At 31.8% G+C, this 27915-nt stretch overlaps 1 protein-coding gene across 1 annotated transcript in view; it reads right to left on the reverse strand.

The window, feature by feature from the left end:
• Positions 1-12266: 12266 nt before the first annotated feature.
• The window catches only part of ITGAV (integrin subunit alpha V), a 122667-nt gene continuing 107018 nt past the window's right edge, over positions 12267-27915 (reverse strand). Inside the window, exons 22-30 of the mRNA XM_074302918.1 lie at positions 20775-20854; positions 20212-20292; positions 19505-19610; positions 18648-18806; positions 16787-16900; positions 14453-14566; positions 14245-14352; positions 13338-13460; positions 12267-12872 (exon numbers count right to left, since the gene is read on the reverse strand). Of these exons, the coding sequence (XP_074159019.1) occupies positions 12777-12872; positions 13338-13460; positions 14245-14352; positions 14453-14566; positions 16787-16900; positions 18648-18806; positions 19505-19610; positions 20212-20292; positions 20775-20854 (981 nt within the window). The 3' untranslated portion in view covers positions 12267-12776. The remainder of the gene's footprint in view (positions 12873-13337; positions 13461-14244; positions 14353-14452; positions 14567-16786; positions 16901-18647; positions 18807-19504; positions 19611-20211; positions 20293-20774; positions 20855-27915) is intronic.

Here is a 27915-nt window from a genome sequence, read left to right on the forward strand (position 1 = left end):
TTTCACATGTTTAACTTATAGTGGATTGCTTGCGTCTAGGGAAGGGGAAAGAAGGGGAGAGTGAGAGAAAAAATTGGAATGCAAAAAGTTTTGCAAAGGTGAATGTTAAAAACTATCATTCCATGTAGTTGAAAAATAAAAAAGCTATTATAAAAATAAATAAAAAAGAAAATTTCCTATTTTGTTGAATATTCATCTTTTACTCTAAAAGGTTATGCTCAATTATTTTGCTGGTTAAATGATTTTTGGATGTATTCCAACATCCTTTGTCTTCTAGAATGCCATATTCCAAGCACTCCAGCCAATTAATGAAGAAACTGCTAAATCCTGGGTAACTCTGCCTGTGACTTCTTGATATTGGCATTTTGTTCTGGCTGCTTGCAATATTTTTTCTTGACTTGATAATCCTGGAATTTGACTATGGAATTTCCTAGAATTTTCATTTTGATATCTCTTTCAGGAGGTAATTAGTGGATTATTTAAATTATTATTTTACCCTCAAGTTCTAGGATATGCGGACAGGTTTCTTGAAAGCATCTTGCCTTTGATAATGACTTTTAGGTAAACCAATTATTCTTAAATTCTCTGTCCTGAATCTATTTTCCAGATCAGTTGTTTTTTATGTCACATTGCAAACAATTTGCTAATATATGGCAGCTTGCTTATCCTCACCACAGTTCTCAATTGTTTTTAAGATCACTAATAGGGGGCAAGATTAAGATAGTGAAGAGAAGCCAGGAAATTGCCTGAGCATAAATAGTATCTAGGTATAGCATATGTGCACATAGATAGGCATTTAATAAAGAACTTTTTGATCATATGATCAGGAAAGGAAAGAGGTTGATAATGTAGAAAGAACAATCCCCCAGCCATTTAGGTGGTGCAGTGGATAGAGCATCAGCCCTGAAGTCAGGAGGGTCTGAGTTCAAATTTGCCCTCAGACACTTAACATTCCTAGCTACGTGACCCTGGGCAAATCACTTAATCAAAATTACCTCAGGGGGAAAAAAAGAAAGAATGAACAAACACCATCAGAAGGGAAATTTTAGTATTAAAATCCTTAATTAGGATCCTGAATTATCTATTTTATCTGTTTTTCTAGGTTCAGAATTTAATAAACTTCAATGAGGTTGAGGTGAGGAGACTGTATCAGTATGAACACATATAATAAGAAAAGGCAGAAAGACAAATTCTTGCCATGTTGAGAACTATCCTGGACTTTTTGGGAAAGGAATAGACTTTTTTTTTTATATAACATTATCCCTTGTATTCATTTTTCCAAATTATCCCCTCCCTCCCTCTACTCCCTCCCCTTGATGACAGGCAATCCCATATATTTTACATGTGTTACAATATAACCTAGATACAATATATGTGTGTAAATACCATTTTCTTATTGCACATTAAGTATTAGATTCCAAAGGTATAAGTAACCTGGGTAGATAGACAGTAGTGCTAACAATTTACATTCACTTCCCAGTGTTCCTTCTCTGTGTGTAGTTGTTTCTGTCCATCATTGATCAACTGGAAGTGAGTTGGATCTTCTTTATGTTGAAGATATCCACTTCCATCAGAATACATCTTCATACAACATTGAAGTGTACAGCGATCTTCTGGTTCTATTCATTTCACACAGCATCAGTTGATGTAAGTCTCTCCAAGCTTCTCTCTATTCCTCCTGCTGGTCATTTCTTACAGAGCAATAATAAGGAATACACTTTCTAAAAGTGATCTTATTGAACCCACAGAGTTAGATAATATAACTAATAAAATTAATTTTATATATTTATTAGTTATGGTCCTCTTTGAGAATGATGGACAACGAATAACAATCTAACCTTAATAACTGATGGGCATTGCCTTAGTCAAACTGAGACTTGTTAAAAATCTTAGCTTAAAAGGCATCCATGGCCATCTCTAGTGTTCCAGATCTACATCTTTCCACTAGACCCAGATCTGGAGGAAAAAGGTTGGAAACTTTGTATAGCTGGCCCTCATTTAAATTCTGTTCACTTACATGTCATGGCTGTTAGGATTCTTACAAGGTGCTAAGTCACTGCAATGGATAGAGACAATAATTATCTAATTTAGCATTGTTCACTATGATTGATCTGATCCTGCAAGGAGATGTTATAGGCCAGAACTTGAAACAAGGTACTGAGTGAAATTGAGGAGACAATGGTTAAATCTAATTTAGCATTGATTTAATCCTACAACGAATAATGGTTTCCTAGTGATGAAATGATTGGTGTGTGCTCAGTGTACAGCATATAAGCAAGAAGCTCTCAGGGCCAAAGAAGACTTTGGGAGATTCAGAGTCAGGATTCAGTCAAGAAGATTCACAAGTTGGGCAGAATGAAGGAAGACAGAGACGTAGCGGCAGGCTGTCCTGTGGAGAACACTGAAACCAAGATCTGGAAGGCCTCCAGAAAACTAGCCAAGCCCCAAATAAAGGAGATAAGATTTGGAAAGAGACAGTAAAGGATTTGGATTCCTGGCTGCATTTGGGCTTATTGAACTGAATTGAAACTAAGGCTGCCTCCAGAAGCTCCCCAAGAAATCTGCTCCCAGAAAACATTTCAATTTAAAGAACATTACAATGGCAACACCTCTCTGATGTCATGGTCCTTTTCAAGAAGGAAGGATAAACAACAACTATGTGCTAGACACTATGTTAAACACTTTACAATTATTATCTCATTTGATCCTCATAACAAGAGTGAGGTGGGTGCTGTTTTTTATCCCATTTTATAGGTGAAAAACTGAGGAAAACAGAGGTTGAGTGACTTATGACAAAATTTGAACTAAGGTTTTCCTGTCTCTAGGCTCAGTGCTCTATTCACTGTACCACCTAAAAAAATAATAGGAAGAGATAAACTCAATACATTCTCAGTGCAGAGCAGTGTCTTTTGCATCTTCCTACCTATCGAGTTAAAGTGGAGAAGTTCACAAAAACAAATATCTGGAACAGGTGACTGAATGAGTGTAAGTTGTTCAATCAGTTCAGCTTACACATTTGAAAACAAAGAATGATAAAAATAATGGAAGAATTAGGAAATTAAAGGTTCTTATTCAATTATTAGTAAGTTTCTTTAAGTTATTTCTCTAAATGAGATTCTGTCATAAATGATTCATCCTATTTTCTTATAAGTCAAATGCTTCATTTTAAAGTATTTTTTCCATTTTTTTAATGCATATGTGTATCTAATAGTCAATGACTGTGTATATCCTTTGATCCAGTGTTTCTGCTGGGTTTGTATCCAAAAGAGATCATAAAAGAGGGAAAAGGTTCCACTTGTGCAAAAATGTTTGTGGCTGCTCTTTTTATAGTGGTAAGGAATAGGAAATTGAGTGAAAATCCATCACCTGGGTATAAAGGCTAGAACTGAGCAGATGCAAGGTAACCTAGCAAGTGAGGCTAATTGGACAATTCTCTATTGCCACATGTTTGGAGGATGACCAACTATTCTGTGCTGGATGGATCAGTGGGTGTGGATAAAGAAGGGGAAGTGAAATCAGTGAGTGGAGTAGGAGGAGGAGATTGATTCATTCTCGTGGTGGTGGAGAGAGAGGAAGGAGGTGTGGAGATTGCTAGATCTAATCCCCTGAGAGTGACCCCAAAAGATCAAGAATAAAGACTTTTGCTTATCCTGACTCCAGCTAATTTTAAGATATCCAGGGTCCCAACACCTGGGGAATGGTGGAATAAGTATTGATGTATAAATGTTATGAAATATTATTGTTTTATAAGAAATTATGGGCAGGCTGATTTGAAAAAGTCTGGAAAGACTTACATGAACTGATGCTGAATGAAGTAGAACCAAGAGAACTTTGTATACAACAATAACAAGATTATGTCATGATCAACTGTGATAGACTTGGCTCTTTTCAATAAATAAAGTGATTCAAGGTAATTCCAATAGACTTGTGATGGAAAGTGTCATCTGTACCCAGAGAGAGAACTATGGAGACTAAATGTGGATCAAAGCATAGAATTTTCACTTTTTTGTTGTAGGTTTTTTTCTTATTGTTTTTTTTTCCTTTTGATCTGATTTTTCTTGTGCAGCATGATGAAGATGAAAGTGTCTAGATGAGCCACACATGTGTAACCTATATCAGATTGTTTGCTGTCTTGGGGAAGGAAAAGAGGGAGAGAGACAGAGAAAAATTTGGAACACAAGTTTTCCAGGGGTAAATGTTGAAAATTATCTTTGCATGTATTTGGAAAAATAAAATGATACTAAAATGGAGATGTGCATCACAACATATCATTGTGAATTAAGTTACCCATTACTTGGTTGCAAATCATTTGAGGGTAAGGACCATGCTTTAGCTAACCTTTATCTCCTTCAAGATTTGTTCAGTGACACTCAATAATCATGGGTTTTCTTTATTGTATTTTGGAATTCCATTTATTTGGTGAAGAAAATTTTTTAAAATTATGAATATATTCTCTCTAACATCCTTAGTGTATACAAAAAAAAAGGATTTTTTAAAAAGGAAATAATAGCCATTACTATTTGGCTTTTTTATTAGATATTCAATAACAAGTTTGCAGTTAGATGATATAATGAATAGAGTCCTGCGATCAGGATGACCTGCATTTAATTTTGGTTGTAGATGTATAGTAATTATGTGATGCTGGGCAAGTCACTTAACCTGTTTGCCTCAATTTCCTCATCTATAAAGTAACATAACAGAACTTGCCTTCCAAGATTGTGGTGAAGACCAAATAAGGTAATTGTAAAGCTAAGTGCCTGGAACAAAGTATCAAATAATTGCTTAGTTATTAACTAACCAGGTCTTTTGACTAGAACCCAAGAGACTGGAGTTTGGGTTTCATTTCACCAAGTACTTACCTATGGAATCTTAGGAATGTTATTTCATCTTTTAGGGTCTCTATTTACATAAAATTAAGGAACCAATTAATCTGTAAATCCCTTTAGCTCTAAAATTCTAGGAGTCTATGAAACCAAGTAAATGATGTACTCAGAAGGAACAAAGATTGAACCTATCACCACCATCTTGTGGTTAATATATACATATACATATATAAATGCAAAAATGAACCCCATATAATTGCAAAAAACAAATAAAATTGATATGATTCTATGCTACTTAGAAATTATAGGATTTGGAATTTCAAGGGATTTTATAAGTTGTCCATTCAAATGCCTTTGTTTGTAAAATAAACTAACCCAAAACAGTGAAGTAATTTGATAATATTTATTGTTTCCTAATGAAAAATAAATAACAAAGTTGAAATTTGATCGCTGGTCCTCTGACTTCAGATCCAACATTTTTTTTACAGTAACCAAATTAAATTTATTGTAGTTGATTGTAATTTGACATACAATCTTAATTTCAGCACTTCTAATGTCCCTGATGATGGAGATGTCTATTCTAGAGAGCATATAGTTTTTTTATTCCTTTTTTTTCTAAATAGTATAGTTCTCCAGTATAGGTGAGATTTTATTTATGGGATTCAGGAAAGTAAATGAATAAACATAGATATCTTCTAGACTTCATTTTAGCCAGAACAGGTACATAAGAGCTATGATAATTTGATTTTGGGCAATGTTAGCAAATATAATTTATGCATAATTCACTGAAAAAAATTCCAATGATAAAAGAAAATGACCCATGACCATCAATGGAAAGAAAAAGACAGGTATTTAATAGACTGTGTTTAATCTCTTTTGTATTTATATATCTTATTTGCATACCTACAAAGTAATTTTATTTTAAAACCCACCAAATCTCACAATTTTAAATAAAATTATATTTCTGCTATTTTGTTAGTCATTTCCTGATTTTATTTTGTCCTTTTTTACCTCCCCAATATTAGTTTCTCTAAATTAAGAGAATAATTAATACACCAGAAACAATGTTAACAAGAATATCTTGGTTGCTTGTGATACCCAGGCTATTTTCAGGTTTAATGTAGGCTTCACCAATGATCAAAAAACCCCAAACAAACCAAAAAAACCAAAGTGAGAGGGTTGGATTAACTGCAATACACCTCTAAATTCAATGAAGGGAAGAAGAGACAAGGAGAGTAAGCACATTCTTCAGCATTATGATCTCAGGCTGTTTCCCCCCATCCTGGGAAATACTAAGAATGTTCTTATATAGAGTTGATACATAGTTGTTTATCCTTTTTCTTTATTAAAAACATTAGGATATTCACTTAAAGGCTACTTAAGAGTATCTAGTAAACTACTTAGTAAAATATTATACTAATGAATTTGTCATGACAAAATACATATATGTATCCTTTTGCTTTAATATTTAAAACTACATAATATATAGGAAATGAACATCAGTGAATCAATCAAAAGGTATATATTATGTACTTCCTATGTGCCAGGCACTATATTAAACACTGGGAAACAAGGCAAGGATAATTCCTATCCTTGAGGAATTAGATGTGAAAAATTAGTAATATTCTCCCTTTTGTAAAAAAAGGGAGAAAATGAGTTATTAAAATCAAATTTTCTATTGCCTGTATTTTAACTAGGCAATTGATTTTTATAATCTTTTTATTGCTGTCAGCTAAGTGGAACAGTATAGAATGCTAGACTTTGGAGTTAGGAAAACCTAACTTCCAATCTGGTCATGTGATCATGGGTTCAATCTTTGTTCCTTCTGAATATAATCTTTATTTGCCTCAAATTCCTCATTTGTAAAATGGAGATAATCTATAGCACCTATATCTCAGGATTGTTGTGAGGATCAAATGAATTAATAGTTGTCTGGCACATAGTAAGCACTGTGTTGTTTCATCATCACCACCAACATCATCATTACCTGAGTTTGAATCATGTCTCATGTGTGTGACCCCCAGTCAAGTTACTTATCTTTTAATTTCCTCAATTATAAAATGGGGATAGCAATATTATCTATCTCACAGGGTTATTGTGAGAATCATATGAGTTAACATATGCAAAATGCTGCAAACCGTAAAGAATTCTATAAATGTTAACCATAACAATTTAAGGTTTACAAAGTGCTTTGCACATACCATCTCAATTTCTGTTGTTGGATCTTTTACAGCTGAAGACCTTAGACTTTTTTTCCTGAAGCCTTTAGACAAGAGAAAAATACCTCGGGAGTCAGTTTGAAATTAAAGGGTTTTATTTTTTAAGTTTCACATACAAACCACTGAAAGTCTTTGTATGTTTGAATTACCATTAATAAAGTTCATAATTTGGGGAAGGGCAAAAAATTTAACTTTGTTACTTGAAAAGCATATTAGACTAATTGTCATTTTTTTCAAGAATTTCTACTGCCTTTTACTTTTGTGCTTAGGGGAAGACAAATAATTAACCTTTAGTCTAAGGCTTACACTTCTAACTGAGATATCAAGGAAAAAAATTGATTTAAAGAGGTAGGAATAAAACTGTAAATGTGGCTGTTTTGATGTTTTCATATTTCCCCACTGTCTCTTGAAAGCATTACCAAATTCTTGCATTTTGATCCAACTTTATAAATTCTCAAGAACTACTGATGACATCTGAACTGTCAATCAAACAAGGCAAAATGAAAATACTTCTCCCCCCCCCCCCAACTATCATTGAATAGTTAAGATTAAAGGGCAGTTAGGTAGTATAATGGATAGAGCACCAGAACCATGGTGAGGAAGACATATTACATTTATAAGATTTATAAATATGGCCTCACACATTTACTAACCATGTGATCCTAGGTAATTTCCTTAACCCTGTTTGCCTCAGTTTCTTATCTGTAAAAATGAGCTGGAGAAAGAAATATCAAACCATTCCATTATCTCTGACCCCAAGAACACCCCAAATGGAATCATGAAGAGCTGGACACCACTGACAGCAACAAAAACTGAAGCTTACTATACTTTAAAAATAACTGAATTAAATCTGTGCTAATGAAAATGGCATTTTGAAATTGTACTATACTATCTAAAGTTCGCAACTTTTATAGAAGTTTGCTAGCAGCACACTATCACAGCTTTAGCAGTATAGATACACCAAACTCTTACTCAAAAAAAAAAAAAAAATCAAAGCATTTGGTTTTGTATGTAGAGGTATTTTATTGCAATATCTTAGGACTCAAAATGGATTTTTACAATAGGATTTGCTCAAGTACACCATCATTAAACATCTTAAAATATATTTGGGAAAAAAACCAGGGTTCATTTAACAAATAAACCTTATCACAGAGGTGGAAGAGGATCTCTGAGATAAAATGAATTTAAGAAACATATCACAATAGCCACAATGTAAGTTAATATCAGTGATTATTTTCCAAATATAGCACTATAACTCATAGACCTCATCAGTAAGTTTTACTTTTATTAGAATAAATCGATACTGTTGTTTTTGTTAATTCCATGTTTTTAATTATAAATATTTGTTCAATTAATATATTTTTTAAATTCCAAAGGATAAGTTGATTTTTCTTTAGTCTTCTATTATTGAACAGCTGGGGGAGGAGAGGAAGTTTACTAACATTTTTTGTAGTAACATTATAGATGCCAAAATATATATATTTCTTTAAAAGGAAGAGGTAATTGTCTAGTTTTCCAAATAACAACCAATCTTACTCTTAAAGGTCAGTGTGATATTGCCTTTGTAAATCCTTAAATATTTTACTTAAACTCTAAGGATTATTGTTATTTCCATGAATAATGACTTTATAAGAATATATTTTAAGATTATATTGTTTTTGTTTTATTTTTTTCTTCTCTTTATGGCCACAAAGTTACCATTTAGTGAATTACTGATGGCTCATTATGTCAAAATAACATTTTTTAAAGGAAAAGATACAGTGAAAATATAAAGACCAAGAGCAGACATGGCATCATATGCCCTGCACAATCTTATTGTATAGTTACAATAGTTATACTTTGCAAACATTTTGCAGAGCACTGTATCAATTTTTACCTAACTCAAATCACTGAGCTAGCAAATGAAAAATTTTATTTTCATGCCACACCCAATATGGGTGGTCAGAATAATTAAAAAAAGAAAATTGCTTTCTACAGTTTTTATGTATCAATTCATTTTGATACATGTATTTTCAAAGTTGCCATAAAATGCTTTAAAACCACATAGAACTAATTATGCTCTTCTTTAACACAGGTAAAATTCCACTGAAACTGAAGGAAGGTTATTTCTCCCTTTTAAGTAAATAAAAGATCTTTACTTTGTCACAGATTATAGACTTCTAGGTTTATGGCTCCTATTTGTCAGGATATGAGTTATTAAATAGTACAGTATTTTCTTTTTAATGTATTAGGTTGGTTAGAAATGATACCTAAATGCACTCTAAAATCAACTTTCTGAATGGAACAAAAGCAAAGTTCTTTTGCCTTCTAAGAACAGCAGAACCAGACTGTCAAAAGCACAATCTTTTATTAGATTAGGACTATTAAAATAATAATAACTTTGGAATTACCCAAGCCTTGTTAAATTGTTATATTGCACTTGAGAATAAAAAGTAAAAGATTCAGTACCTATCCCCCAAAATTTCAGTACCTAGTAAATACTCTTCATGTTGGAAGTCTACAAACCACTTCGCCAATGAAAAGATGTACTACAAAAACATGAATGAATCATAGGTTTCTTCATTCTAGTATAAAGTTTTCAATTCTGTTTCTTTTCCAAGAGAAACTTTCTTTTAAATTTAATTTTAAAAATTACCACAGGTAACATATTGCTTTTGTACAAGATGGCAGTGTTGATGATGATAGATTACCAATGAGTATGATGCCAAAAATTAAAAAAGAAAATAAAAAAGACGCGTGATAATAACCTCTTAGCATTAAGTTCTGTACCTTCTGAAGAAAACTAACATCAATTGCATATGTGAAAACCAGCAACACAGTGCTTATCACGATCCTGCCATCAAACTTATTTTTTAATTAGTTGGATAATTTTTTTAAAATTTCACAATTTTCTCAATTCTGGAAGTCTAATTTTCTGATCACACATTTTCTCTGAAAGTAAATATTACCTTAATCAGCATGATTAGATTAATTTCAAAATTGAGGAAAAACTGATTTTTTTTTGAAAAAAAAAAATGGCTATTAAGATTTTTGTTTTTGTTTTAAATGTCCCTAGAATAACATCACCAAAATTACACTTTAACAACTTATAAAAGAAAAGATAAAGGAAAAAGGAAAGGAAGGGGTAACACTATTAGCACTATCAGTAAAAGTATCTTATAAAAAGCAAATTTTAAGCATATATCTATACTTAAACTTTTAGGTCATACTAACTGCACTTTTATTGCCAATTAAGATTTTTAAACTTATTTTTATGCTATCTCTAAGAATCAAATTATAAGGCATATATCTAAAATTGCAAATTACTCATTAACAAAGTAGCAATTTTTTTTCAATACAACATATAGTAGGACTATTATAGGGAAAACTATATACATTCACATCATACTTTGGAATAAAAACCAATATTTTCATTTTTTTTCAACATTTACCTCAGAAAGAGAAATCTATAAGTTATACATTTTTTAAAAAATCAGATTTGGCATTTCTTCATCTTTTTCATGAGTCACATTATAATTCTGGATATACTTATTTATTTTTTTTACTACTAACTCCAGTGTTAATGGATCATCCAGTCTTTGCTTCTATAATACTACAATGTGCTTTAGTTATAGGCACAGGCCAAGAAGAGAACAGATTGCAGCATGTCTAATTTTAAAATTTCTGTGACTTTAAATGATGAGTGTATATTGCCATATAAAAGATTCAGTAGCAGTAAATGGTATCAATTATGAAAATGGCTAAAGTGACTGTTTGAGGGGTATCAGTAAAATTCAAGGTAGCTACATAGTGACAAGACCTTAGGATATTTATCACAAATAATTTCTCTACAAAATATCAATTCATTCACAATATAAAATATTTACTGTACATGTAAGATCCCTTTTAAAATTGTTGGCAAAAAGCACTGCTCCAAAAATACATTTGATTTTAAATTCTTTTGCCAAATAATATGCTATTAAAATTACATAAAGAACTTCACTAAGCAAATAATTTGTATAAGCTCACCTATATGTATTTCTATTTTGTGAATATAGCCCAACTTTATTTCATGTACAAAGAATTATTCAACGAAAAAAGGAAATACTTTTGAGGCTTCCTATAATACTTAAGAGGGGGAAATGATACTTGATTTAAGAAAGAGAAATATATAACACTGCATAATGAAGACCAAACTTTACAAATGGTGTTCAGTTTTCTTAATCCTAATTGTGTCCCATAATGTCCTTACATAGGGCAATAGCAAAGTCAGAATCAATTGATGATAAATATCATGTTCAAACCCTAAAGTATGGTGAACACATTAAAATCTTACCTTAGGGATGGAAAAAACAAGTTTCCTGCATATATAGCTATCATTAAAATGCCTGGAAAATTAGCCTTACTTTTGGTTTTGTGTAAGGATTTTTAAAAATTGCTTTTATAAACTATTACAGGTTAGGAAAAACTGAAGGTTATTTTATCTTAATTCTAGGAAAACATTTTATATTAGTAATGTCTTACTCCAAAAATAAACCCACTGGTGAGCTGGGGTGGGGTTGATTCTGTTTTACAAATAAACATTTCTGCTAAAGAGAGAAGAGCAAATTCAAAACAAAGTAAACTCATTTCCATTTATCTGGAGGTTGTTTTTTTTTTTTTTCTTCTGTAAGTTAGTTTCAAAATATAAATGAAAATGTATTTTAAGAAAAACAATCTCAAACTACAAAATTGATTGAACACAAACAGTGAATAATAATAACAATAAGCAGCTACACACATCAACAATTAATATCTTTTCATTCATATTATTTTCACTTGTAATAGCCTATGATTACTTCCTAAAAATTGACTAAAATTAAGTACCCAAATTATTTGATCAGGAGCATATCTAAATTATTTAATTATAAAAATGGGAATAAAAGTAATTTTGGAATGATTTAAGTTACTTTATGGCTTTCAGGAAGGTGATTTTAGTGTAGTTATTAAAATTCAATTACTATTTTTAAAAGTTTACAATTAAACATGTAATGTTTTGCATGAGTACAGATTGACTGACTAAAGTGCTTGTCCTTCAGACAAAAATTTTAAAAAATTTAAAATGTAATAAAAACAGAAGGCTCCAACATTTTTTGTGAATCTGACCATTATGTTTATAGCTAGGCCATTTATAGTCTTTAGAAACATGACTGAGGGAGTCACATAGGCAGTAAAGCAGTAAAATGAATTCAAATAATCTTGTAAGTTAAAGTTCACTAAGTTTTATGCACCCATTAGTAGCTTGAAAATCACCTGTAGTGTAATACTAATTAACAGTATGAATCTGTACAGAAGAATTGGATGCAAAGGCCCAAATAAATTCTTGTCTTAAAGAAAAAAACAAAAAATAAAATTATTGTAAGAAACAGTAACTACAAAAGCTACTGGTTTTAAGATTTCATTAAAACCATGTGCAATTCAAGAAATAGCAGTCTGATGTGCATCAAACAAAGTACAGTCTCTATGATTATCAAAATCACTAAATAATATTTATGATTTCCCCACATATCAGCATGTGCATTATTAGTTGGATTAGAAATATGGTTAATAACAAGAGATGGTTCACACATATTGTCTCATTTTGTTGTTGGGCTATTCATCTATGCCAAAGGGTGTGATCAGCAGTGCAGTCATGGAGTGTTTATTCCTCTGAGAGAAACTGAAATCCATAATGAAGTTGGCAATTCTAATGTTTAGTTGCATAAATTAAAATCTGTTAAGCATCTGAAGTCCCTTCACCATTTTCATGAGGCTGAAGCTGTTCTCTTTCCTGTTCTTCTTGAGGTGGCCTGACCCGTTTAAAAAACCCCATCTATAATTTAAAGGAAAAACAAAATCACTGCCAAAATCAATAAAAGCATTAAAAAATTTTCAAATGGAGATATATTTGTTTAAAAAAAAAAACAATATTCAATTTATTGAATTTTTGCTCTCTCATCTATTCGTCGGCTTCAAGTCCTGAATAAAATCCTACTTTCTAAAAAATGTTTTTAGAAGAAGCTTTTCATCATTTCCCTTACAATTAGTTTTTTTTTCCTTTCTGATTATATCTCCCCACCATTAGACTATGAATTATTTAAAAAATACGGGCCTTTTTTGTTTGTTTTTTGTATCCTCAGCACTTACCATTGAGTGCCTGGCATATAGGAGAAACTTTAAAATGCTTGTTGACTGATATACTAACATTTAAATTATGTGACTTTTGCCTCATTAAAATGTCATCCTTACAGACTTTTCCTCTCCCATCTGCACCCCCCCCATAATAGCTATTACTTACCCTGTACATTACAAAGACCAAAACAGCCAATAATAATAATCCAGCTAGAACTGCTAAAATGATCACCCATAAAGGCACTGGCATGGGTGATGGTTGAATACCCCAGGTAATATTAGTGGTAACCTATTAGGAAAAAATACAACAAATATTAGAAAAGAATGGCATAATAATTGCTTAAAGCTTTTCAATAAATGAAGTGTGTTGTGATGGAAAGACCTCTGTGTACTGAATCATGGGAGAAGTGTTTGAGACTTAAACAGGAATTTTCTTAGACTTTAACCACATCAAGTTATTTAAACTCTCTGAATCTGCTTTTCCATTTATAAAATTGATATGATAATACTTGAATTATCTATTTCACAGATTTAAGGTGGAGCATATCCTTTGTAAAGTATATGAATTTTTAACATTAGAAATAGATTCAATGTGATTTTCTCCTGCAACAGAGACTAGTAGGCTTAGTGAGCTAATAGATTGTGGAACCATCTAGCGGTTTCACTATAGAACCACATGTACCCATAGAGTTCCCAACTTTTTTAATCATCTCAAAAAGAGGTCCCAGGCACTTGTAAAAGTTGGTTTTATGTTGTTATATTGCTCTATATCACTTTAATTGGAAATTTAAAAGTCAAAGTATTTGCTACATAATTGTTACTATTGAAGTAGTTGATCTCTACCACATAATAATTTTGTTCACAAAGGTATAAACTATAATAAGACATTACTCTAAAGTAGGAAAGGATGATCAAGTAGAGTCAAGCTTTTGTACTCAGAAGTAGGAAAGAATAACCTATCAAAGCCCTCATACATAGTATTCGAATTACTTATGATAATTTTTCATTTTAAACAGTTCTTCTGCCATTTAGATTGTTTACATTGACTTCACATTTCCATACAAATTACTTACTAATGTAGAGTTGTGGATGTCATCAATTGGGAGGTTCTTGTAGGGGAATTCGATGACGTTGAATGAAGCTGATGACTTCAGGGAGTATGAATGATTCTGATTTTCTTTCTGTAGGGAAAATATTATTGAGATAATATTTTAGTTGTCAGACAACTTTTGTTTGAAAAAAATATATGTAGGAGTAACATGAAGACTTTTCTTTACTCACATTCATGAATGTCTCAGTCCACAATAGAGACTTTACATACAGGATCACACTTTTTCCCCTATCAAGGCGACCAACATGGCAGACAATCTTCAAACATTCAGCAGTCCCACATCCCTGCCAAGAACAGAGTTGTTGAACTTTCAAGGAAAATCACTTTGAGCATCGTGCAAAAAAACAAATGATTTGAAATTCTGAAAATTAAAATTAAAATTTACATGTAGGACAAATCTTATAATGAACTTGAAAAAATAATTCCTGTATGTACATATGTGCTTGTGCACATATGAGAGATAGTGGAACATCACTTAAACTAAAAACTTTGTTGTCTTTCCACATTAGAATGAAAGCTTCTTGGAGTCAGATACTGTTTTTGTGTTTTTGTTTCTGTTTCTGTGCTTAGCACAACATCCAGCATATATGAACTGCTTAATAAATACTTATTGACTTGTTGGCTTGATCTCATTGACAACTCTTCCTAAAAGTGTTTTTCATTACTTTAAAAAGAAATATCAACCTGGGGGAGAGTGGAAGAGAGGAAGGTGTTTTCCAGATTATCATAGGTTTCTATACATGGTCCAATGTCACTTATATTTTTATCAATGATTTGGATTAAAATCTGTCATCTATATTCAAATGTATAGTCGGGGTAAAGCATGGAGGAACAGTGATATTACTAAGTGACAAAAAGCATGATTTCAAAAGAGTTTGACAGGGCACAAACAATATGATGAAATTTATTTTCTTAATAATATCACAATATAGGTTTTTTAAAAAAAAATGTACATGATAATAGAGAAGATGTGACAACATAAGTTCATGTAATGTGGTTACATACAACAAGCTAAATATGCTTCAATATTATAATATACATATTAATAGAATTATAAAGTTCAGATTGAGTGAAGTATGGGAACATATTTCTATATGAGAATATTTATGGAATACTATGTCCAATTCTGGGTGCCACAATTTAAGAGGTACATTGCCAAACAAATGTAGTGATAATGCATGATTAAAGGAATTTAAGGTGTTTGGAATGGAAAAGAGAAGGTTTACAGGAGACATGATATTTGAGATATCATGCAGAACACGGGTCAGACTTTTTCTTCTTTGGTCCAAAAGGAAGATTTCCTTCAAAGCACAAAAAAAACATAACAAAACAAAACAAACAAACAAACAAACAAAAACAACCAACCCTTTTTAATAAGAAGAATTGTCTATAAATTGAATGGATTGATTTGAAAAGGAATTAAGTTCACCCATCACTGGAAATGTCCAAACAAGTTGGTTAGCCAGTGATTCAGTTGCAGAATCCTTACTAAATCCTTACTAAACATATGGGAAGCTGGGTTTAATTTCTCACCCACAGACATACCTTTGGGAGGCAACATGGTATAGTAGAAAGAACACTGAATTTGGAGTCACAAAATCTGATATGCACTTGAGTATGTTATTTATCAAAATGAGGGGATACACCAGATGACATCTTTGGGTCCCTTTCAGATCTAATTTGTTATGATAGTGTGATCTGATGATTTTTTCCCCCAACTTTATAGATAAAACACATCATTGATGTTATAATCTTGTAGGCTAACTTAAAACAAGTCAAATTGGGATCACAGAATGATCATCAATTAGAGCTGACAGGATCTAAAAGGATATAGAGCCAAAAATCATTGCTACTTATAAGGGTGAACTATTGGACAATAATAGAGAAGCTAGTTTAGAATCCATATAATATAGATAAACAAGTGGAAAGGGGACAAATACTATAATATGTCTAGATTTTCTCAATAAAAATATAGTTAATGGTGAATAGAGCAAGACCTGAGCAAATTTTGTATAATGGGCCAAATTCAGTCTTTACCTACTTTTTGTGATCTCTCCTATTTTATTTGCCCCTACCACCTAATACCTTCCTGCTACCACTAACTGTTTTTCAGTAAGTCTTCCACTGAAATATGCTACTTCACAGAAAAGTTATAGCCAGGAGGATGGCCAAAAAAGGCTGTAAGAAAAGAAATAGAAATATGGAATATGTGTTATAATAATCTAGAAATGTTATTTTATCAAAAAAAATTAACTAATTTGATTAGCTATCAGGAAAATAGAGGGACCTGATAGTGTTTATGAGCATATTGAGAGTAGGAGTTGTCTTTGCCTATGCCCAGCACTTATCACAATGTCTTGCATGTAGCAGATGCTTAATAAATATTTGCTGATTGAATATTATATTTATACATTTGTTCACAACTGCTATTATATAAATGTCTGTTTTCTTTGGAATTATTTTTGAGAGTAAAAATGAGTCAGCAAAACTCCAAAAGTACTTACCAAAGTGTATACATCTGCTTCATTGTGAGGTATATCCCGTCTAGTGATGTGATGACTACGGTCACCTTGTCCTAAATTTGTTTCATTTTTGTCATCTATGTGAGGAGTTGAAATCTAGGATTGCATTATTAATAGTAATGAGAAATTATAGTAATTGATAATATTTTATACTGTATTTAAATTTTGACACAGTAACTAAGGTTAGTAAGGTCCCTTCCAGGTCTAAATAAAATCCATGATCCCATAATTCTATATAAAGGATCCCAGAAAGGATTAATAATTGGTAAACAAAAAATAGTATCATGTCATATTGTTACAAGAGAATTCACTACTAGATACATGGTAAAAAAAAAAAAAATTCAGGAAAGAAAATAAAGAATATGGGATGTACTATGCCTATAAAGATATACTATAAGGGCTTTGCTGCAAGTAGTGGTACCTAGCTGATATCCCTACTACCAAAAAGCTGAGAATGGTATATTGTTATGGGAGCCACCTGCTAGTGGCTGCTGAGAATCTAATTCTAACCAGCAGAATAGATCGTATCATGTGAGAGGACAATAATGATACAAGGAGATAGAGAGGCAAGTGCAGTGAAAATCTCTGAACCTCTCTTTATTCCATTCTCAATATGGAATATGCAAAAGTTTTTTTAAGTGCAGCAAGGTTATTAAAATAAAAGCATATATTTTTTTTCAAAAGCAACACTGCATCAGTAAATTTGTTTTATGACCTCTAGACTTTATCACTGAATGCCAGTGTGGATCAAAGCAGTTCCTAGAGTTATCCAGTTCTGTTCAGAAAGTGAGATAAAGATACCAAAACATATCTTTTAATTTCTTTAGTGTATTTTGATTCACAGCTGTGATGGAGGGCTTTGGATAAATGAGCCGCCCCTTAAAGGTATAGTTCCTTTGAACCTTTTTACAGGCTTTCTCAGTTCCACACTTAAGTGTGGTACTCAACAGTATATCATTTGAGCTAGGGAATTAAGAGCTGCAGTAGGGCTAAAGTTTATCATACCAAGTTTGGCATAATAAGGTGAATCTCAGGTAGCAGGAGGCCACTAAACTACCTAGAGAAAACCAAATTGGCTTAGATCAGTAATGGAGCAGGTCAAAGAGCCCAAGATGTTGATTAGTATTGGGATCAGACCTGTGAATGCTGTTCATGATTAAGCCTAGGTGAGATTAGGAATACTGAGGCTTTAATAATAATGATAATGATGATGATGATGAATAATGTCCACTGAAGAGAAATAGATCATTCACTGAATCTTTCTTTTCATTATGATTAGAAAAAAATATAAACTTCTGGAATACCCAATAAAAGCTAGAACTTTCATAGTGCAAACATATATTACATTTGGACTCATCTTAAAAGCCCTTTTCTTCTTTCTTCTCCTCAATATGCTTTTCAGGATACTCTATAATAACCTGCTATTAGTTTAAATCAAAACAAAATTCTTCTAAGTCACCAAAAGTCAACATTGCCAAGAGCTCATTTTTATATTTTATCCAAAAGTCACAGCATCCCTGACATCATACTAAGGCTCTGGATAGGTCCTAGAGTATATGGTGGGAAATAAGCCATAGATTGAGTCATTGACAAATACTTCTTGAGGCACCCTAGACAATCTGTAAAAGTATGGCTCCCTTGAGTTTTCTTAAGTCCAACTTTACTCAATTTATGAGAACAAACAACCCAACCCAGCATATTAAAGGCAAAAAAAACTAGTTTTACTGAGTTAGTTGGTACATGTGTTATTTTATCTTCATTTGCTCTATGTAGTTATAAAGAGATATAGAAAATTTCCATCTTAATCAAGAAAAATCAAATTTAAAAAAAAGAACAATATTACCTTAATTTTTAATGGGTTAATCTCCATATCTGAAGTACAGTTCATTGGTCCATCAACTTCATAGTGAAGGATATATAGCAAAGTATTATTATTATACTTGTAAGGCCAGTGGAGATTTAGCATCGCCTTGCTGAATGAACTTGGACCATTGTTTCTCAGCTAATGAAAGAAAAACAATTAAATGTTACTGCTAAAGATGTCCTCTCCCATCCACCTAAAGATTAGTATCTTAACAAATACTTTGAACACTATTAATAAGAATAAAAGTAGAATTTTCTTGATGACTTCAAAATCATAGTATTAATCTAGTTATATAAATAACTAATAACATCATTTAAAAATTCAACATTATTTGTGAAAACTTTTAAGAAGCTTTTTGGTTTTGTGGTTTGGGGAGAGAGAGTTTGGACCTGCATTTTCATTGTCATAGGGATTGCTTGTGGAGGCAATGCCCCTTATTAACACACATCAGCAAGTTTTCTCCATGAATCTTAAAGTGTCTGGAACATTTGCCTGTGGTCAAAGAGTTAGTATTTGTTAAAAGTGAGACTAAAACTCAGGTTTCCTGATTCTAAGTCCAGCTCTACACTATACTATGATGGCTGGAATAAAATAAAATGGTTTAAAATGATATCTTTTAGAAACCATTTAAAAGTCATATATAACTACTTCACCTATTAGAAAATGAAATGATTAGTAAATCTAAGGATTCTGTGAATATTAAGTTTTAAAGTGAACATGACAAATACATGAAACTGAACAGTAATGAAAAGGTTATTTTTTCTTTCCCTATTGGCTAAAAGTAATATTAATTACTAATATTGGTGACATTTTAAGATGAATATATAATTGCAAACCTCATAGATGTGTTGCACAGCAGGCCCAACATCCTCTTCAGTCTGTGGATTCTCCTTATGCTCCCAATTTGGAATAGGAAGAAAGACATGATCAGGGCTTGAGACTCTAAACAATGACCAAAGAAAATTCAAACTTCCCATGAATATGAGAATCATATCATCAGTGTTTTAAGACCATACTAATATTTTCAAAGATTCCTTTATTCCCCCACTTCTACTGCATGTATCTTTGCTCTGAGATTACCTTCCATGCACACTATGTTTTCTCTACGTGGTTATTTGTACATTATCTCCTTCATTAAACTGTAACCTCCCTGAGGGTAAAGTCTGGTTTATGTTTTTCTTTGTATTCTCAGCATTTAGCACTGTGCTTCACATACAATGTTTAATAAGAGTTTATTGGCAGAGAGGCTGAAGAAAATGAAAGTATCACACAAAACTGCATTTATAAAAAATGTGAAACTAATATAAATTGGTAAATAATTTTAATAGAATAAATACATCATACCCATGGCTGTTATTTATGCTAATGCCTTCCATTTTCCAAAACAATGACTAAATACTCTTCTAAAATTAACATATGCCATCTTAAATTTGATTCTTTTGAGGACTTCAACAAAGAGGCCATTAGAATATCATCCCATGGAATAAGGTTAACATCTAATGTAAAAGCAAGTATAGGAGTTAGTTTTTTTTTAGGTACTGACCCTCTTATCTCAACAGCAGCAGAAATGGCAAGGTCAACTTGATAAGATACAACTGGACTCATTTTGTCATACAAATTAGAACTAAAAATAAAAAAAGAAAAGAAGCAGTTAGGCACTGAATTAGGCACATATAAATTTTCAATGACATATATTCTGGAAACACTTATTAAAAATGAATATATTTGAAATAGCCAAAAAAAAGTATAAAGAATACCTATGATTTCTAAAAATATAGTAATAACTATAAAAAACAATTAATTCTAACATTTTTCAAAGGTTAAAAATAAATTATCTTTCTAGCCTTCTCCTTAAAGTCTATAATATAAAGTAAATAGTTATCTATTGGTTAAATAAATGCATATTAATGTGTATGTTTAATCAAATTTAGTCCCAAAGAAAATTTGTTTCCAATAGTTACATATTATTTTCAAGAATGTTAAAACCAAGATAATACCTATATTCTCATTTCTATACAAAATTAAATATGCTAAATTTAATGATTTTATCACATTTTCTATGAAAACTATTAAGCATATAGAAAGAAACTCCTATTATTTTCATACCTCTGGATTTGTAAATCAAACTTCACAGAAGTATCTATCTCTGACTGTTGGTGCACACTGAAACGAAGACCAGCTAAAAGCTAGGAAGGAGGGAAAAAAATAGGATATAAAGATGAGCTAGCACCTGATTATTAAAATTTGCTAGCAAATATAATTTTTATGTTTATGTTTTTATGGTTTTTTTATGTTTTATATATCAACCAACTTAAATTTTTAAAACTTTGACAATGTATTTGTTGGGGGAAAAAAGTTCCCCATTTGTTACCATTCCATGGAAACCTCCTAGTAATGAAAACAAATCAAACTGATGAACACTAATATTCTCTTGCAGTATATATGAAATTCAACCCCATCAACTCAAAATCTGAATTTGAAAATAGGATTGCTTTATCAGCCAATAATATTGAAGAATATTTTCTTTATAAAATTCATGTTACTGAGGAGGCAGAGCCAAGATGGAAGAGAGGAGACATATCTTTACCTGAGCTCTCCCTGATGTCCCTCAGATCAACATCAAATCAAGCCTCTGAACTGGTTTTGGAATGACAGAACCCACAAATATGTGGAGTATAACACATTTTTAGCAGAAAATATTTTGGAAGAACTTCAGAAGAGGTCTGTTTCAATCACTCATGGGGGAGGTGCCCAAGTGCAGGCGCAGAGCAGAGACCCAGGGCAGTGTGGAATCTGCCAACCGGGTAATCTATCAAGAAGAATCTACAATAGTGTTGGCTAATCTGTCTTGGTTGCAAGACAGTAGATCAGCAGATTAGCTGTGAAACACCCAACACAAATACAAGAGGCAAATAGTGAGCCTCTGAACACCAGAATAAGGTGGGACTTGGTTACATCTACCCAGCATGATCACTGTCACTTGTAGAGGAAGCTTGGACAATCTCCAATTTACTCTAAAAGCAGACTGTAAGAGCTCTTTAAATGGGTGGACACAGTGCATCGGGAGATTGAGGCCCGGAAGTAATTTCTGTGGATATTAGGACTGCCTTGTAGGTGGGATCTTGTCCATGATGAGATAGTAGCAGAACTCAATCTTTTTTAAAAAAATGAGCAAAAAACCAAAAACCCTCTGACCATAGAATGTTTTTATGGAGAAAGAAGTCAGACTTCAAACCCTGAGGACACTAAAAGCAAATCATCTCCAGGTGAAATCCCAAGGGAGATATGAATTGGTTCCCATCTCACAAGTCTCTTTTGGAAGAATTAAAAAAGGATCTTAAAAGAGAGTTAGAAAAAAAAAAAAAAAGAAAAGAAATGAGAACACTGCAGGAGAATTTAGAAAAAGAAACAAATTATCTCAAGAAAATTGCTTACAAAATAGATTTATGAAATGAAAAAAACATATAACTCCTTACAAAATGGATTTGACAAAATGGAAAAAGAAAACAACTCCCTGAAAAACAGAATTTGTGGAATGGAAAAAAAAATCCATTGAACAAAACAACTTGTTTAAAAATTCAACTGGCCAAATACAAAAGGAGCTAAAAAAGGTAACTGAAAAAATAATTCACTAAAAATTAGAACTGAACAAATGGAAATGAATGACTCACTAAAACATCAAAAATAAGTCAAACAAAACCAAAAATAATGAAAAAATAAAATTCATGTTATTGTCTCATCTTCCCATCATTATATTTATGCTTTGAAGAAACATGTAAGGATTTATAGAATCTGATGCCCTATCTTCAGGTTTCATTACTGTAGGCATTTACTACCCCTTTCAGATCATAATCCATCCATACCTTTTCATCTTACCCAAGTTTTCAGCTTCTCTATGTTACTCCAAAAATGCTTTCCTGAGCTCATTTTTTAATACTCTGGGAGCCAGTACAAGCAATCATAAACATATATTAAATGCCTACTATATAACAAGCATTATTCTAAGCAGTACAGCTTTGGGGCCACCCATCTCCTGTTACCAGTCACTTGTTACATGAGCATCTCATTTTCTGTTTTGATTTTATATTTCTTGAATAATAGTCTTTACTGTCAAGAATGATACTCTTCTTGAACATAAGGTTATTGTTGACAATCAGTTGCAACCTACTCACACACAACTTTTTCCAATAAAGTTTGGATCACTTGTAACTTTTATTCTTAGAGAAGTATTTCAAGATTCACAGTGATAAATAGATCCACAGAGTAAGTCATTGGATAAGTAAATAAATATATTATTTATTAATATAAAGTGTCTGTGCTAAGTAAGCACTGGACCTTCAAGGACTTCATATTTTAATAGGGTAGAAAATATCTGAACTCCTTACATACAAAATATGTTGTCTGTTGAGGAAGTTCAGTAGCCCCTCATTGCCCCAAAAGCAGATTGCAGCTTTTGTTGTTGTTGTTGTTAAAATGAGTAAAAAGGTGAAGCAAGCTCTAACTATAGATAGCTTCTATACTGAAAGAGAGCACAATTCAAACCCTGAGGAGACTAAAAACAGTTTGTCTCTAGATGAAAACCCAAAGGTGGATATGATCTGGTGCCCACTACATAAGGCCTTTAAAAAGGCTCTTAAAAGAGAGCTAGAAGAAAAATGGGGAATAGTAAGGGGAGCTTTGCAAGAGAGTCTGGATAAGGCATGTAACTCATTCAAAAGAAAAAGAAAACAACTCCCTGAAAAATAGAATTTTGTGAATTAGAAAAAGAAAATAACTACTTAAAAAATAAAATTGGCAAAATGGAAAAAAAAATTCCATAGAATAAAACAACTAATTTAAAAACTCAATTGGACAATTATAAAAATAAATTCTTAAAGTAAATGAAGAAAATAATTCATTAAAAATCAGAATTGAACAAATGGAAATTAATGACTCAAGGAGACACCAAGAATCAGTTAAGCAAAAGCAAAAAAAAAAGAAAAAATAGAAAAAATGTTAAATACGTACTTGGAAAAAGAACAGACCTAGAAAATAGAAATATGAGAGATAATCTATGGATTACTGGTTTCCATGAAAATCATGATGAAAAAAAAAGAACCTAAACATTATTTTTCAGGAAATTATCAAAGAGAACTGCCCAGATATCATAGAATCAGAAGGTAAAACAGACATTGAAAGAATTCATCAATCACTTATTAAAAAAAGATCCCAAAATCAAAACTCCAAGAAATATTGTGGTTAAATTCCAGAATTATCAGACTAAGGAAAAAATACTACAAGCAGCCATTTAAAAAAATAATTCAAATACCAAGGAGCCACAATAAGGATTACTTAGGATATAGCAGAATCCACATTAAAGGATTGAAGGGACTGAAATCTGATATTCTCAAAGGCAAAGGAACTTGGAATGCAACCAAGAATAACTTACCCAGCCAAACTGAGAATTTTCTTCCAGGGAAGAAGATGGACATTCAACGAAATAGGCGAATTCTATTTATTTTTGATGAAAAAAATCAGAGCTAAACAAAAAGTTTGACCTCCAAATATAGGACTTAAGAGAAGTATGAAAAGGTAAAAAGAACTCAAGAACTGTATTTCTGTTATGGGTATACATAAAAAAAAAAATACATCTATAATTTGGTTTTACTGTTATAATATAAAAAAGGACCTAGAGGTGGAAAGGAAATTGTACCAGAAAACAGGAAAAATGGAGGTACTACATCTTAGAAACAGGCAAAGGAAACTTATTATATCTTAGGGAAAAAAGGAAGGGGGAATGAACATAGTGTGAATCTTACTCTCATCAGAATTGGCTCAAAGAGAAAATATTAGAAATATTCGGTTTACAGAAAGACTTCTCCCACCTCACTGAAACATGGGATGGGAAAAACAAAAGGGTAAGAGTAGGCTAAATAGAAAGGAATATAGAAATTGTAAGAGAAAGGTTTAAGAAAAGGGGTAGGACTCTAAGGAGGAGGGAGGGATCTTAAAGAGGGAGGACTAGGTGAGGCAAGTAGTATTCATAAGTAAAATACTAGGGAGAAGAGAAAGGGGAAAAAGAAAGATAAAAGTATAATTTGGGATTATAAGAGGGAAGAAAATACAAAATTAGTAGTTTGAACTATAAATGTAAATGGAGTGAACTATCCCATAAAATGTAAGTGAATAGCAGACAGGATTAAAAGTCAGAATCCTACAATATGTTGTTTACAAGAAACACATTTAAAGCAGCATGATACATACAGAGAAAAGATAAAAGGCTGGAGCAGAATCTATTAAGCTTCAGGTGAAATAAAAAAAGCAGGGATAGCCATCCTGATCTCATATCAAGCAAAAGCAAAAATTGATCTAATTAAAAGAAATAAGGAAGGAAACTAATTAAGAGATAAGGAAGGAAACTATATCTAAAGAAGTAATTAAGAGAGTTGCAAGAAGAAAAAGACAGGCTATAATAGTGGGAGATCTCAATCTTGTACTCTCCGAATTAGATAAATCAAACCACAAAATAAGTAAGAAAGAAGTTAAAGAGGTAAATAGGATATTAGAAAAGTTATGTATGATAGATCTTTGGAGAAAACTGAATGGAGACAGAAAGGAGTATACTTTCTTCTCAGCAGTTCATGGAACCTATATAAAAATTGACCATATATTGGGACATAAAGACCTCAAGTTTAAATGCAGATAGGCAAAAATAGTAAATGCATTCTTTTCAGATCACAATGCAATAAAAATTACATTCATAAAGGGCAAGGAGAAAATAGACCAAAAAGAAATTTGAAACTAAATCATCTTATCCTAAAGAATGAATGGGTGAAACAGCAAATCATACACACAATCAATAATTTCATCCAAGAGATGACAATAATGAGACAACATACCAAAATTTATGGGATGCAGCCAAAGTAGTAATAAGGGGAAATTTTCTATCTCTAGATACTTACTTGCATAAAATATAGAAAGAGAAGATCAATAACTTGGGTTTGCACTAAAAAAGCTATAAAAAGAACAAACTAAAAACCCTCAATCAAATACCAAACTTGAAATTCTAAAAATAAAAGAGAGATCAATAAAACTAAAACTAAAAAGACTATTGAATTAATAAATAAAACTAAGGTTTGGTTTTATGGAAAAAAAATAGATAAACCTTTAGTTAATTTCATTCGAAAAAGGAAAGAGGAAAATCAAATTGTTCGTCTCAAAAATAAAAAGGAGAACTATCAACCAATGAAGAGGAAACTAGAGCAAGTATCAGGAGTTACTTAGCCTAACTTTATGCCAATAAATTTGACAATCTAAGTGAAAAAGAGGAATACCCACAAAAATATAGATTGCCCAGATTAACAGAAGAGGAAATAAATTACTTAAATAGTCCCATTTTAGAAAAAAAATATATAACAAGATAATCAACTCCCTAATTAAAAATCCCCAGGACCAGATGGACTTACATGCCAATTCTACCAAACATTTAAAAAACAATCATCTCCAATACTATATAAACTATTTGAAAAAATAGGGAATGAAGGAATCCTACAAAATGTTTTATATGAAACAGACATGGTACTAATAGCTAAACCAGGTAGGATGAAAACAGAGTAAAAAATTATAAACCTATCTCCCTAATGAATATTGATGCAAAAATCTTAAATAAAATATTAAGAAAAATTGACTATATTAATAACCAACTTAACAAAAACCATATAATTATCTCAATAGATGCAGAAAAAGCATTTGATAAAATCCAATACCCATTCCTATTAAAAACACTAGAGAGTATAGGAATAAATGGACTTTTCCTTAAAAGCATCGATTTAAAACCATCAGCAAGCATCATATGTAATGGGATGAACTAGCATCATTCCCAATAAGATCAAGGTTGAAACAAGGTTGTCCACTATCACTATTACTATTCAATATTGTATTAGAAATGCTAGACTTGACAATAAAAGAAGAAAAAGAGATTAAAGGAATTAGAGTAGGTAATGAGGAAACCAAATTATCACTCTTTGCAGATGATATGATGGTATCCTTAGAGAACCTCAGAGAATTAACTAAAAAGCTACTAGAAATAATCCACAACTTTAGCTAAGTTGCAGGATACAAAATAAATCCACATAAATCAGCAGCATTCTTATACACCACTAACAGAAACCAACAGCAAGAGATATAAAGAGACATTCCATTTAAAATAACTATTGGTAACATAAAATATTTGGGAATCTATCTGAAAGTCAGGAACTATATAAGCAAAACTACAAAACACTTTCCACACAAAGTCAGATCTAAGCAATTAGAAAAATATCAAGTGCTCATGGATAGGTAGAGCGAATATAATAAAGATAACAATACTCCCTATACTAACCTACTTATTTAGTGCTATACCCATCAAACTCCCAAGAAACTATTTTACTGACCTAGAAAAAATAACAGCAGAATTAATCTGAAACAATAAAAGGTCAAGAATTTCAAAGGAATTAATGAAGAGAAAAGCAAATGAAGATAGCCTAGCTATATCAGATCTAAAACTATTTATAAAGCAGAGATCATCAAAACCATTTGGTACTGGCTAAGAAATAGAGAAGTTGATCAGTGGATTGTAGAAACTCATGTTTCAAATAGCCAATGACTATAACAGTCTAGAATTTGACAAACCCAAAGGCTCCAGCTTTTGGGATAAGAATTCAGTATTTGACAAAAAGTGCTGGGAAAATTGGAAACTAGTATGGTAGAAAGTAGGCATAGATCTACATTTAACACCATATACCAAGATAAAGGTCAAAATTGGTTCAGGATCTAGACATAAAGAACAATACTATAAACAAACTAGAAGAACATAGGATAGTTTATCTCTCAGGTTTGTGGAAGAGGAAGGAATTTGTGTCCAAAGAATAACTAGAGATCATTATTGATCATAAAATATATAATTTTGATTATATGAAGAAGTTTTTGTACAAACAAAACAAACACAGACAAGATTAGAAGGGAAGCAATAAACTGGGAAAATATTTTTACATTCAAGGATCTGATAAAGGCCTCATTTCTAAAATATATAGAGAATTTACTCAAATTTATAATAATTCAAGCCATTCTCCAAGTGCTAAATGGTCAAAGAACATGAACAGACAATTTTCAGATGAAGAAATTGAAACTATTTGTAGCCACATGAAAAGGTGCCCAAAATCACTATTGATCAGAGGAATGCAAATTAAGACAACTCTGAGATATGACTACATATCTCTCAGATTGGCTA

This window comes from Sminthopsis crassicaudata, chromosome 3 (genome assembly GCF_048593235.1).
Source record: "Sminthopsis crassicaudata isolate SCR6 chromosome 3, ASM4859323v1, whole genome shotgun sequence".
NCBI classification, from domain to species: Eukaryota; Metazoa; Chordata; class Mammalia; order Dasyuromorphia; family Dasyuridae; genus Sminthopsis; species Sminthopsis crassicaudata.